The 12,730-nt window shown below is 40.4% G+C and overlaps 1 protein-coding gene across 2 annotated transcripts in view; it reads left to right on the plus strand.

Moving 5' to 3' along the window:
- PPP2R2A (protein phosphatase 2 regulatory subunit Balpha) overlaps nucleotides 1-12,730 on the plus strand; it is a 39,325-nt gene that overhangs the window by 22,163 nt on the left and 4,432 nt on the right. The window contains exons 3-6 of one of the 2 annotated variants that reach the window (XM_042476120.1): nucleotides 4,645-4,739; nucleotides 9,196-9,361; nucleotides 10,769-10,881; nucleotides 12,122-12,299. In XM_042476120.1, the coding sequence (XP_042332054.1) occupies nucleotides 4,645-4,739; nucleotides 9,196-9,361; nucleotides 10,769-10,881; nucleotides 12,122-12,299 (552 nt within the window). Of the gene's footprint in view, nucleotides 1-4,641; nucleotides 4,740-9,195; nucleotides 9,362-10,768; nucleotides 10,882-12,121; nucleotides 12,300-12,730 lie in introns of both variants that reach the window. The other variant, XM_042476119.1, reaches the window with a different exon arrangement.

The following is a 12,730-nucleotide window of genomic DNA, read 5'->3' on the forward strand; positions in this document are numbered from 1 at the left end:
CAATTTTAAAATTAGAGAAACATGATTGATAATCTTGTTATTCATGTCTGTCGACCAGGGATATTATGTTAATATCCTCTACTAAACAAGAAGACCTAATAGGATTATTAGACGCTTTTATTAAAAAGGTACAGTCATGCCCTCTCTTCACCCCCTGCCCTCTCTTTGACTGTCTGTTTTGTGTATGTTGTACTCATCTCCATGAGAGGTGTCACAGTCTCTCTTTTGGGCATTGCCACCCTCAGGGTACAGCAGCTCCATCCCTTTGAAATGCACTCCTGTGACAGGGTTCAGAGCTTTTGCTGCACCCATATAGTGTCTTGCAATGCATTTCACACCACTTTTCTGTACTATTTTTGTGCCAATAAATATGAGGGAGAAACACCCACATTCCAAAGAGGTTTTTTTTTTTAATTTGGACATGTCTGTGGTATTAGAAATAGAGGTTCCCATCTCAGAGTTATTGCTTGCTAATTCTAGGTGGAGTCCAAGTCCACAACAATAAACCTTGAATCAGTTCTTGACTTTGATGGTCTGTGCTTTGCACATTTTGCGGTGGATGGGTTAACCTTTTTCCATATGTTGCATGGCTTGCCCTCTTCCCTTCCTAGCAGAAGAATTCACAGCTTGGAAAGATGGAGATGGCTGGTGGATTCTTGGAGTGGGAATTGAAACATGTAGCTTCTAAAGCTTTGGTTTAGTTGAACCCAGTTTGGCTGCCAGTTATCTGCTTAGTTGATTAGCTAATAATTTTAACAATGAACTTTGCAAGATCCTAAATGCATTAGCACAGGAATCAGATTATTTACCCTATGCCTTTCATTGAATGTCATGGAAAATAATTAACAAGCAATCCATATATAATTTCCTCTAAGCATCTTTGCAGTTTGAGGTGGTAATTATTCCAAATTGCAGCCATCTTTTTAATAAAGGCTTCTAATAATCCTATTAGGTCTTCTTGTTTTGTAGAGGATATTAACATAATATCCTTGGTCGATAGACATGAATAACAAGATTATCAATCATGTTTCTCTAATTTTAAAATAGCTGTATGATCTCTGTTTTTAACAAGGCTAACATAACACCAAGGCAAAGCTAATAACACAAGACAAAATCTGCTTAGGAGAAAGTTAGAGTCCTCTCCTAGCTGTATTTCTCCATTTTGGAAAGACAAAGGCCCTATACAGACCAGCCGAAAAAGCTGGCCAGTGGGCGGAGTCGGGGCATCACGCCCAAATGCTGCATGCCCTGACTCCGCCCCCAGGGTGCCATGATGCCGCGCACCATTCCACACAGTGCGCGTCATCATGGCACTCCTCCAGCGCTGTGTCCAAATGACACAGGCACTGAAGGAGCGGCATATAGCCATTCAGCCATGGCTATTGCGCCCTTTTGAGGGTGCAAAAAAGAGCTGTTTTTTGCTGCTCCTTTTTTGTGCTCTCAAAAGGCCAGATTGTGGCTGCGACATGAGGTTGCCATGGCCCTGATCTGGCACGAAAAGGGGCAGCTGCAGGCTACTGGGATGCATGAGAGCAAGGGTCATGAAGGACAGGGTGACCAGATGTAGGGCATTCAAGAAGCGTCTGGGACATTACAAAAGTAAAAGCTAACACTCTTATAAATTCAAATTAATGCTTCTTAGTGATGATTCAAATGGAATACATTTTGGAATTCCTCCTGGACAGAAGGCTGAAATGTAGTCTGCCTCCTGGAAAAGGAGGATGTCTGGTCAGCCTGAGACACTGACATTTGCCTTCTTCACAGATCCATTCATGTCATAACCAGGAGACTGGCAGAAACAGTACAGAGAAGTAGCCCCTTAAAGGGCAGGACTGTGTGCTTGTTTTGGTGTGACTTTTGTTGGGTCTGGGAGCAACCCACCTCCATTGATTTGACCTTTATCTTCCACAACATACCAGCTGCGTGCAGTAATAGGCAGATGGTCCTTGAGCATGGACATTTGGTGTAGGTTTGGAAAATGTGCTCTGTCGAGCATAGTTGGACGCTGCACATCATTGAGTGCTTGCTGACAAACTTAGAGGGCATTGGCTCCTCCGCTGATTCCCTTTTGCTTTGGATGCTTGCCTGTGGCAGGGATTGCTTTGCAGGCTACTGGATAGCAATGCGAGCCTCTGTGTGCCGGTCGCAAAGGCCCCCACCTAGAGACTGTAGCAAAAAATAGCAGGGCACTAAGAGGGAGGGCAGAGGAGAGTGGCACGTTCTCTGGATTCTCTCTTGCTCATTGCAGCACTGAAGGATGAAAATAACCTCTCCTGTAATTATCACTGAGATCCCCGGTCCCATTTCAAAGAAAAGACTCGCATTCATTTTCTTTGGCAGAAAGGGTGTTAACACAGATGAAAATACACAAGCAATTCGGTGCACTGCGGAAGATGAAATGCTTCCCATGTCAGTTTTCAAACACAATTAAATCCGCCCAGTCTAACACCAGTGCCTTGATGTCTGCCTGTTTCTTTGACCAAGGTATGGGAATGAACTATTTTTAACGGTGAGTTCTTTGCTTTCCAATGCTTGCCTAGTTGCTCTCGTCGCTTAGTTATGCGTAGATGCACCGGGTAGCTTGGTGCTTTGCCTTGTGATGATTAAGCATGCATCTTTCTGTTTCGCCTTGTGTGTCATTGCTTTTCGTCCTTTTGTGACAAACTGGTGAAAGGAAGCCCTGTCCATAAAGGAAAAACAAGCTTTTTTATTTGAAAAGCTAGGTTTTGCTGGTATGTTAACTTTCAGCTCGTGACAGTGCATGAAGTATTTTTCTCCAATGTAATTTTTTAAAGCCCAGTCCTACTCTACAGAACTTGAGGAGAAAGCAAAAATAATGTAGAGGAACTGGAGAAGTGTGCTAAGTTTAACTGGAGGACGTGTGGATGCTAATGTGGAGGTGCTGCTGAATTTATAGATGGATTTGTAAGTCTAAAATTTCCCCCGTTTCACCAATTCCAGAGGTTGCAAGGTAATCATGATATTTAACTGGTTGTAAGCAGGCTGCAAGGTCCTATCTGTCTTATTGTTTGTAATATGGAAGTGGGGATTTTTTAAAGCCCTTCAGAGGTTTTAGGCTATAACTCCCATAAGAACATAAGGAAGTTCTAGAGGCCATCAAGTCACCTAAAACTGTTCAGGGTTTTCAGTAGAAATCCCCCCCCATCACTTGGTACCTGATCCTCTTCTTCTTCCTCTTCTTTATTGAGGATGCTTGTATTTTCTCCCAGTATTTTATAGTCAAGATAGTTTTCTTAAGAACTAGAAATGCCTTACTTTTGCAGTCACTGAACTTTTGGTTACAGTAATGCCTGTGCACCAGGTTGAAACCAGGTCAACCCCACAACTTTGTCACATTCGTCTAAGAGATACTTGTGATGAGTTTCTTTGTCAATTCATTAGAATGTCTTGAGATTCTGATCTTGTGTGCTGTTTCTTTTGTATTCCTCCTTTGTGATGCTGTATAAAATATGCATTCTCTAGCTTCACTGAATCATCTTCATTTAACTTGCTAGCACAAAGCATACATATATCTTGGATTAATTTCGGCAGTTTAAATATTGTCAGAGCTTTCTTCTTCAATCGATCTATTGCCTTTATCACACCATACATCTGCATTAAGTTCCAATGCCAATTTTGGCCCTTTTTTGCAGTTGGAGGCACTGTAGAAGTTCTCTCCCCTCCCTCTTCATGTTGGCTCTCTATTTCCAATGCAGACACTTGGAGAGTTTCCACTTATTCCAAGCAGAATGATAAAAGCATGCTCAGTTGTATCACTATGTCAGAAGTTTTTCCTGATGCTCTGTGATGTTCTGTTCTAATTTGTAATGGGGTATTTATTTATTGGTCTTATTGGGAGGGGATGCTACATTATTGCAGGGATGGGAAGCATGTAACTCTCCAGATGTTGTTTAGGCTGCATTTCTAAACTCTCCAGGTGTTGTTCAGACTGCTTTTCCTCACCACTGGCTATACTGGCTCAAGGTGATGGGAGTTGCAGTCCAGCAGTATCTGAAGGGAAACACATGCCACACCCTCTGCTTTGTTGAGAGGTCCTTTAACTATCATGCATAACTTGCCAAACTTTCTGTTTCCTGTTTGCCAAGCACATGCATTTGGGAGTTCTCATATAGAATCCTGAAATGTGTCAGCAAAACTTGGCAAGTGCTATGGAAGTCAGCCCTCCACTTTTGCGGCTCTGACATTTCTGGATTTGATTATACACAGATTTGATTAATATGTTCCCTCTAGGAATCTCTAGGTCCTCCAGTGTGACTCTGCCAGAAATTGACCATAGAGTCACACTGGAGGACCTAGGGTTTCCTAGAGAAAACACTTCTCTAGGCATTTGTAGGTCCTATGGTCAGCCTCTGCTGGATGTTGATCACAGAATTGCATTGGAAGATTTAGAGATTCCTAGAGAGATGTTTTCTCAGTTTTTTTAAAAAATAGTATTTTTTTTTATTTGTGCCTTTTTCACTTTCATGGGGGTCCTGTGCACCAAACCACCACAAATGTTCAGGTCCCACTGTATTTACTTTTGCGTATATTGGAACATTCCAGTAAGTGAGTATTTATGTGTATACTTCTTGAAGCCATACACAGAAAAGTATTAATGTCTGTGTCTTCTTTCTTATACAGCAGACATAATCTCTACAGTAGAATTTAATCATTCTGGAGAATTACTAGCGACAGGAGACAAAGGCGGTAGAGTTGTCATCTTTCAACAAGAGCAAGAGGTAAGTTTCGGGTTGGCATTATGTGCCAATATCCCTTCTCCCAATCTTTGATGTTGACTTGAGTAGGAATGGCATCCTTGTTCCCCCCTCCCCCCTGCCAAATTGTGTAAGCTGAAGCTGTCAAATCATGTTGCACGATTTCTTTTTGTCAACAAGTATATAACATTGGAATAACATTTGGATAACATATCCAGATGTAGACATGTTATATTACAGTACAAAGGAGAGCTTAAAATGTGTGGGTGACTTGACCAGTTACATGAAAATACCAGTACAAGAGTAAATACATAATCCAGAGAGCACAGTCCTATTCAAACAGCAGTTTTTCTTTACACAGATCTCTTACTTGTAGCCAGTTACTTCTGGATGCTGTAAAAAATGTTTGTGTTAGAAGATAACATTTGAGGTCCTTGGCTTATGTGCTTCCAGTGAAACTTCAGCGTTCAGGGAGCAGATCTCCTAATAATCTGAATAGCTTTTAGCAGATGATACTACTAATAATAATAATGCTGATTCCTGTTGACATTTTAGTGCATCGTGTTCCTATAAGCAAGCACTTTAAAGAGGGCTTCCATTAAAATGCTCTCTGTTTTCTTACAATTGCAGTGCAGTTCATCCATCTATCCTCCCATCCTTGAATGTATGTAATGAGTTTGCTCTGTCTTATGTCTCAAATGGCATTTGCAAGAATCAGGCATCTGCTTTAGCTTTCTCTAGCGTTCCAGGCTGGCTTTAACCTACATTGTCCTTAATAACCTTGGGCCCAGCCCATGTCTGATTCAAGGAGTCATTCTCTGTTTTGTATTTTCCTGGTGCCAAAATACTGTTTATCTGACACGTCTAGGGCTATAGCTTTGCTGGCATGTTGAAAGGCACACAATTCATCTTAATGTAAAGTTGAAGACTTTCTTGGCCGACATCCATATTCTTTTTTGGCCTATGTGTCCATGTTCTAGAAGAGTTTATTCCTGACGTTTTGCCAGCATCTGTGGCTGGCATCTTCTGAAGCCACAGATGCTGGCGAAACGTCAGGAATAAACTCTTCCAGAATATGGCCACATAGCCCAAAAATCCCACAAAATTCATCTTAAATTTCTGAACATCTAATCTTTACTTATGGTTTGATATCAGTGAATTGCATTTTAGTTGGGATCCAGGTTCGATAGATACATACATAATTTTTGAAAGAAATCCCTACTCTTTGTTTTTCTGCTCTACTCTCTCTATTTTTCAAAAATCTCTATTTTTGAATGAAATCTCTACCTATGACTTTTGGGGGTAACTGATATGTTTTCGCTGCAAAAGTTACTTTGATCTTTTAGTGCCACCTAGTGGGGAATCATCTAGAAACAACTCTCTTTCTGGGTACATGCCTATGCTTCTCTTTTCAGCCAAAAATTGCAAGGTTAACAAAAGAATTGGTGATAGTCAGCTAAAAGACTTCTTTCTGTCCTTTGGTGGAATCCAAGCACAGTTAGGCTGATTGGCATATGCGCTGTAGAAACTGATGAAGATTATTTTTTAACAGTGAACACATTCTGTTGTTAGGATGCTAAATGTTAGGAGAAAGCGTAATGTTTGAGAAAGCTTTATAGTGTCTTTATCTTTGTGGATGCATCTGGATGTCAGAGTAGCCTGCTGATCATGAACCTCATTAACCTTCTGATCCAACACTCCCAATTCTCAGCTTGCCATGTTGTCAGAACCTGGATGAACCATGGTTAAGTTTAATTATAGCTAGTAGTAACAACACAACTTGAAGCTGTGGTTAACTAATTAATTAATTAACTGGAAACCCAGTTAATTTCATTGGGGTTTTTCATGCAAGGAGTACCTAGAGGTGGTTATTTATTTGTTAATTTGTTGGTTTTATAGCCTGCCTTTCTTGCAAAATGGGATTCAAGGTGGCTGTTCATCTTTGATTTTGTACCTTGATGATTGCACCATCTCATTGTCTCCTTGTTCAGACACATATAGAGATGCTTAACACTACTCCTAATAATCTGTATTAAACCACAATAATCAGGGCTTTCTGGTTATATTGGGCCACAGGTCCCATACCAGGAGTCTGATTTATATAGAATGCATCATCAGGTTGAGGAAGGCTGGTGCACCATGTTAGCTGTTTAATAGAAACACCATTTATGCCTAAGTGCACTAAAATAGTTTTGCTTTTCTCAGAGGACCTTTGTGCAACATTGATTTATACCGATTTTAATGAGCAATTTTCTGTCCTTCCAAAAATCCTGAGAACTAGATGGTTGTGACTGTGGGTCCTAAATACAATTTTCTCAACATCGCCTTACTATCAAACTGTAGTTTATTTACTTTTATGTAATTTAGGCATTCTGTTGTTGTTGTTGTTGTTGTTATTATTATTGTATGCCTTTAAGTCATTTCTGACTTTTGTTGAACCTATCATGGAGGTTTCTTGGAAGAACTTTTCACAGGGGGTTTGCCCTTGCCTTTCTCTGAGGGTTTGAGAGTGTGACTTACCCAAGTGCACTGATGGTTCAGCAGTGGAAGACTCTGCCTTGGAGCGTCATGGAGTCTCTTCCTTTAGAGGTGCTTAAACAGAGGCTGGATGGCCATCTGTCTGGAGGGCTTGGATTGTATCTTCCTGCGTGGCAAAATGAGGTTGGACTTGGATGAACCTTGTGGTCTCTTCCAACTTTGTGTTTCTCTTCCTGTATTCCATGTTATCCTAGTGCAGCTCTTTAGCACAAATGATCTCCAGGAGCCTTGCCATCTTTCATCACAGCATCTCTTGACACCTGATCCCTTCCCTGGAGTTCAGCAGATATGTAATTTCACTCACCACTGAGCTGTTGTCATGCCTGGGCTGGAATGCAGTAGCAGTTCAACCATGCAAAGCAATGTAGAGCAGGTTGGGTGGTAGGAAATGAATACTGTCCCTGAACTGATAATGTGAGCAAGATTCACGCCAACAGAATGTTAATTACATTAAACTAGAATACAGCTGAGTGTCACCATGGACAACTCTGACATATTTTGACAAGACACATGTGGGTTGCTGTTGTTTTAAATGACGTCAGCATCCTCTTGATCAATTTGTGACTTCGTAGTGAGATATTGATGAAACATGGGATGTAGATGTGAGTAAGCACACGGCAAGATGTCTAGCTTTGGAAACAACTTCAGAGGAAGAGGATCAATGAAGTGTAACTAGGATTTCCTACAAAACAATAACACTTCCTTGTGTGTTCCCAAAGCACAGGTTTATTAGTGTACCTGGTGCCCATTTTTCCCACTCCAGGTTGAACAGTGTGCTCAGCCTAGTGGAAGTAAAATTCCTTCCTTCATGATGGCTGCTGCCCTGCCATCATGATATTTCTAGGCGTTTGCGGGTTTGTGGGATTTGAGATCTTGTGAGAGCTTGGAAATCTCACAAGAAGCTCTCTTCTTCCAGGATTTGAGGTGGGCCTTCTATAGGCCAGCTTTATGTGTCCCAGCCAGTCTTGCACAGGCTTCTAATAAGGTTGCAAAGTTTGGGGTGGGTGGGAATACATGTAGTAATACCTGATAACCTACTGTACAGCTTGATGGGCAACTTGATTCTAAGTAGTAATACACAGCCAGAGAATAAAAACACAGTTTAAACAAACAGTCCTGTGGCACCTGAAAGACTAAACAATTTGATTGGGAGCTTGCAGCTGTTAAGGCAAAGCTGTTCCCATCGCCTTTTGCTTTGGATCATGTACAGTGTCCTCATGTTCTCTCTTTTTGTCCCATCCCACTGTTGATCATGTCATTGCCATCTTCTTCAACAGATAAATAAGACAATGAGTTCAAAAGCAATACTTTTGCACAATGATTTCAACTCTAATGCCAAAGTCCCCAGCAGATTATACACCAGCAAATCCAGCCTTGTGTTGCTTTCACAAGTGTATGTTTTTGCAAACACACAACAAACAAACAAGTTTTTAAGGCGATGAATCAGTATCAAAGTGGACTATATAGTCAATGAGCTAATTAAATTTAAAAATAAATTGTTTGAAAGGTTGTCCCCAAATAATGGGGAAGCAGACTAGAAGCATCGCTTTTCTTTCTCTGCCTTTTGTAAGAAGATGCTTGCTGTGACTTTGAGCTTAAAAATTACTTTTCTAAGATGAAAAAATGGAGATTTGGTTGACAAATTTATCAGTTAGACTGGGATTCTCTCCTGCACTAAAATGCTATCTTATGGTTTTTACTTTATTTCCCCCACATTAAGTGAAACTGGAAGGAACTTTTTATCTGTGTGAATGATATACTTTTTAAAATGATATCATGTTTTTAATCTCTTATGTTTTAATTTTAATTGTTTTATTTGATTTAATCTCTGCAAGCCACCTTGAGCCATTCTTTGGAGAAATGCAAATATACAACTACAGCATTCGGCTTTCACTGAATTCCATACGTTTTTTCTGTTCTTTGTTTGTTTCGTTTTGCCCAGAACAAAACACAGTCTCACAGCAGAGGCGAATACAATGTTTACAGTACCTTTCAAAGCCATGAACCAGAGTTTGACTACTTGAAAAGCTTAGAAATCGAAGAAAAGATCAACAAAATTAAATGGTTACCCCAGAAAAATGCTGCTCAATTTTTATTGTCTACAAACGGTAAGACTGTCCTAATACCGATTCCTGAAAACACTTCCTCTAGGTCTGTTTGTAGAGACTTTGCTACTGTTGATTTTGCTGCTTTGTTGGATCAGTTCCCAGCTGCATGAAGCAGGGTTGGGGAATGTGCAACCCTCAATTTACTAGATTGCAGATGCCATCATCCCTCACCATTGACCATGCTGGCCAGGACTCATGGAAGTTTGAGTCCAACAGTTTTGGGTAGAACACACATTCTCCAGCATTAATATAAAGGATACATCCTGGCCCTCCCATTGCAAGACCTAACTTATGGCTTCCCAGGGGTATCTGATTGGCCACCATAGGGAAAACTTGCCTGGAATAACCCTTGCCTTCATCCAGCAGGGATCTTGTTAGCTCCCAACCTGTTTTATGGATGCTCAATCTCTTGTATAGAGTGCCACATGTATAACAGGACTTCTTCTTCTTTTTGCCACATCTTAGCCACATCTGTTTGTGATTCATTCTGCCACATTACTGATGTGTCACTAGCTGGAACTTTTTATAAATCTGGACACAGGTGCTGTGCCACATTTTGCAGGCTTTAAGTTTAAATGAACATATTCAAGCCATTTAATTTAGACTCTATATTCTTGATTGTAAGGTTTGTGGACCAGGCGACTTGATCTTATGCTTGACTTAAGTTCTTGTTTCTGGAAAGATGGTTTCTTTACTCTCTCAGGCTCTGGATTGTAAGGTATAACCTTAGATTAAATGTGTCTTGCACAAATCCACAAATTGCTTTGAGAAACCTGCATGCTTTTTGGAGTCATTTACTAAAATGCCAACATGTTCTGAACTCCAATCCAGGCATGGGAATTGTGCCGTCCTTCCAGAGGTTGCTAGGCTGCAGTTCTCAGCAGCCATAGCAAGTAGAGCCAATGGTGAAGAATGCTGAGAGTTGTAGTCCAGCAACATTTGGAGGGCCACACAGTTCCCACATGAGACTCCTTGCAAAATTTTATCTGGCATAGAGTTATATGGAGTTCACCAGAGACCGCAGTCCACAAAAGCATATGCCAAATATAATTTCTCAGGCTCCAAAATGCTACACGGTATCTTGCCACAAACTATTGCAGCTAGCCCTTTGTATTCATTCAAGATTGTTCAAATCCTGTATATGTTTGGAATTGCAGGTATAGTGGCAGCCCTGAGCCATCACATAGGAGTGATGGGCTTCAAGGAACACCAGTGTTAGATAGCTAGACCAGCCCAATATATCAGGTATCAAGCATCCAATAACATTTTAAATCATGCTCATGTGTTATCCAGCTGGAATGTTTAAACCAAGGTAGCATCCTTCTCTTGTATGATTGATCTGTTTTATTGGTGAGGATCTGGGTGTTCTTAGCTGTCTTCTTCATGATTATTGCAAATGTGTTTCAGACAAAACAATAAAACTATGGAAAATTAGTGAAAGGGATAAAAGACCAGAGGGCTATAACTTGAAGGAAGAAGATGGACGGTATAGGGACCCCACTACAGTCACAACATTACGGGTGAGTATCATGTTCTGTTGATCTCGGTCCCTTTATAGAATCTAGCTGTAGGATTGGCAAATATTCAGTGCTGAGAGTGGATCAGGCTTATTCCAGGCATTGCCTGGCTATGTGCCTTCAAGTCAACTTATGGCAACCCCATGAATTTTATAAGGTTTTTAACGGCAAGAAATACTCACAGTGGCTTGTCAATTTACTTTAGGTTTAAATGGAGTGGCAAATCATGGTTTGGTGTTAGCTAGCAAGTAGTTGGAAAGTCTGCTTGCAAACCATGGCTTCTACTAAGTATGGTTTGCCATGATGTCTGAAAGAATGGCATGATATAGGTGTATAAAATTACATGCGGTGTAGCAAAAATGGATAGAAAGAAAATGTTCTCTTCATAATACTTGAATTGTAGATCTACTGAAGTGGAGTGGTTGGGGATTCAGGGCAGAGAACAGGAAAAAAAATTCTTCATAGGGTGCATAGTTGAACTATGGGATTTGATACCATAGCGGATCCATCCACTAAATTGGATGGATTTAAAAAGGTTTTAAACAAATGCATAGAGTACAAGGTTATACCAGTATTCAGGCCGATGGATCTTTCAAGAAACAATTAAAAACATACTTATTTCAGCTGGCTTTTTCACTTTAGCTAATTGTGTCTTTTTGTTCTGCCCCTTGCTCTCTGTGTTCCCTGTTTTTTGACCCCACTTTTTGTAAATATTGTTCCTTATTTAGCCCCTGATGAATGTGATATGTTCCATTTTCCGTTTCGTTTCATGTTACTCCCTGTTATATCCCCTGGTAATGTTTTTAAATTTTATATACTGATGTTTTAACTGTATTTTTGTAAGCCGCTTTGATCACTTCCGTGGAAAAGCGGGATAGAAATAAAGATTATTATTATTATTATTATTATTATTATTATTATTATACATGGTACTACCCACAGTGGGATATATATTAGCTCCAATATCAGGAACAGTATGTCTCTTGGTACCAGTTGCTTGGGAACACAAACAAATGGGTACTCTTGCACTCTTATGCTTCTTTGTGGGGTTCCCATTGGCATCTGTCCTGTTCTAACAGGAAATAACATAGATTGACATGCATGCCTCCATCTGCCCTAACCTTCCCATATAGGGAGATGTAGGCCTCCTGTCTCTCAGGCTGATGGTGTTCAATGGTGACAGCAAAATGTTTGCTCTCAGTGTTGGGTTTCTACATGGATTTTTTTCTCCTGTACTTTGCAGGTACCAGTATTCAGGCCGATGGATCTCATGGTGGAAGCCAGTCCACGAAGGATATTTGCCAACGCCCACACATATCACATCAACTCTATTTCCATCAATAGTGACTATGAAACGTACCTGTCTGCAGATGACTTGCGGATTAATTTGTGGCACCTAGAAATCACGGACAGAAGTTTTAGTATCCTTTTCTTCTGATGTGTTAGCATTAGAAAAATCAGGGGGTGGGATGGAGAAATCATACGATTACCTTTGTAGGCCTACTGCATACCTGCCTCCTTCTCGCCCTGCTTAATTACCGGTGACTATTGCAGAAATAACGCCTATTAGAATAAGATTAGTGGTGAGAGCAAAGAATGTTACGACTTTGGTTTTTTGAGATAATTATGTTTCCTATATTTATCTTATGCTCAAGGTGGATTGAGCTTAAATAGCTGCCAGTCTTAAGAAACCTACTAGTAATACCAAAGATCATGGAGATAGAAGAAGAAGTAAACTAATTTATACGTCTCTAAGCATTAAGGTCACGGCAGGCAACAGTTCTGGGAGGTGGAGATCTCCCATCCTGAGAGAAAGGTGGATATCCATAAGATAAATAAGTCTAAATCAATA

The sequence above is a fragment of the Sceloporus undulatus genome, chromosome 6 (genome assembly GCF_019175285.1).
Source record: "Sceloporus undulatus isolate JIND9_A2432 ecotype Alabama chromosome 6, SceUnd_v1.1, whole genome shotgun sequence".
Classification (NCBI taxonomy): domain Eukaryota; kingdom Metazoa; phylum Chordata; class Lepidosauria; order Squamata; family Phrynosomatidae; genus Sceloporus; species Sceloporus undulatus.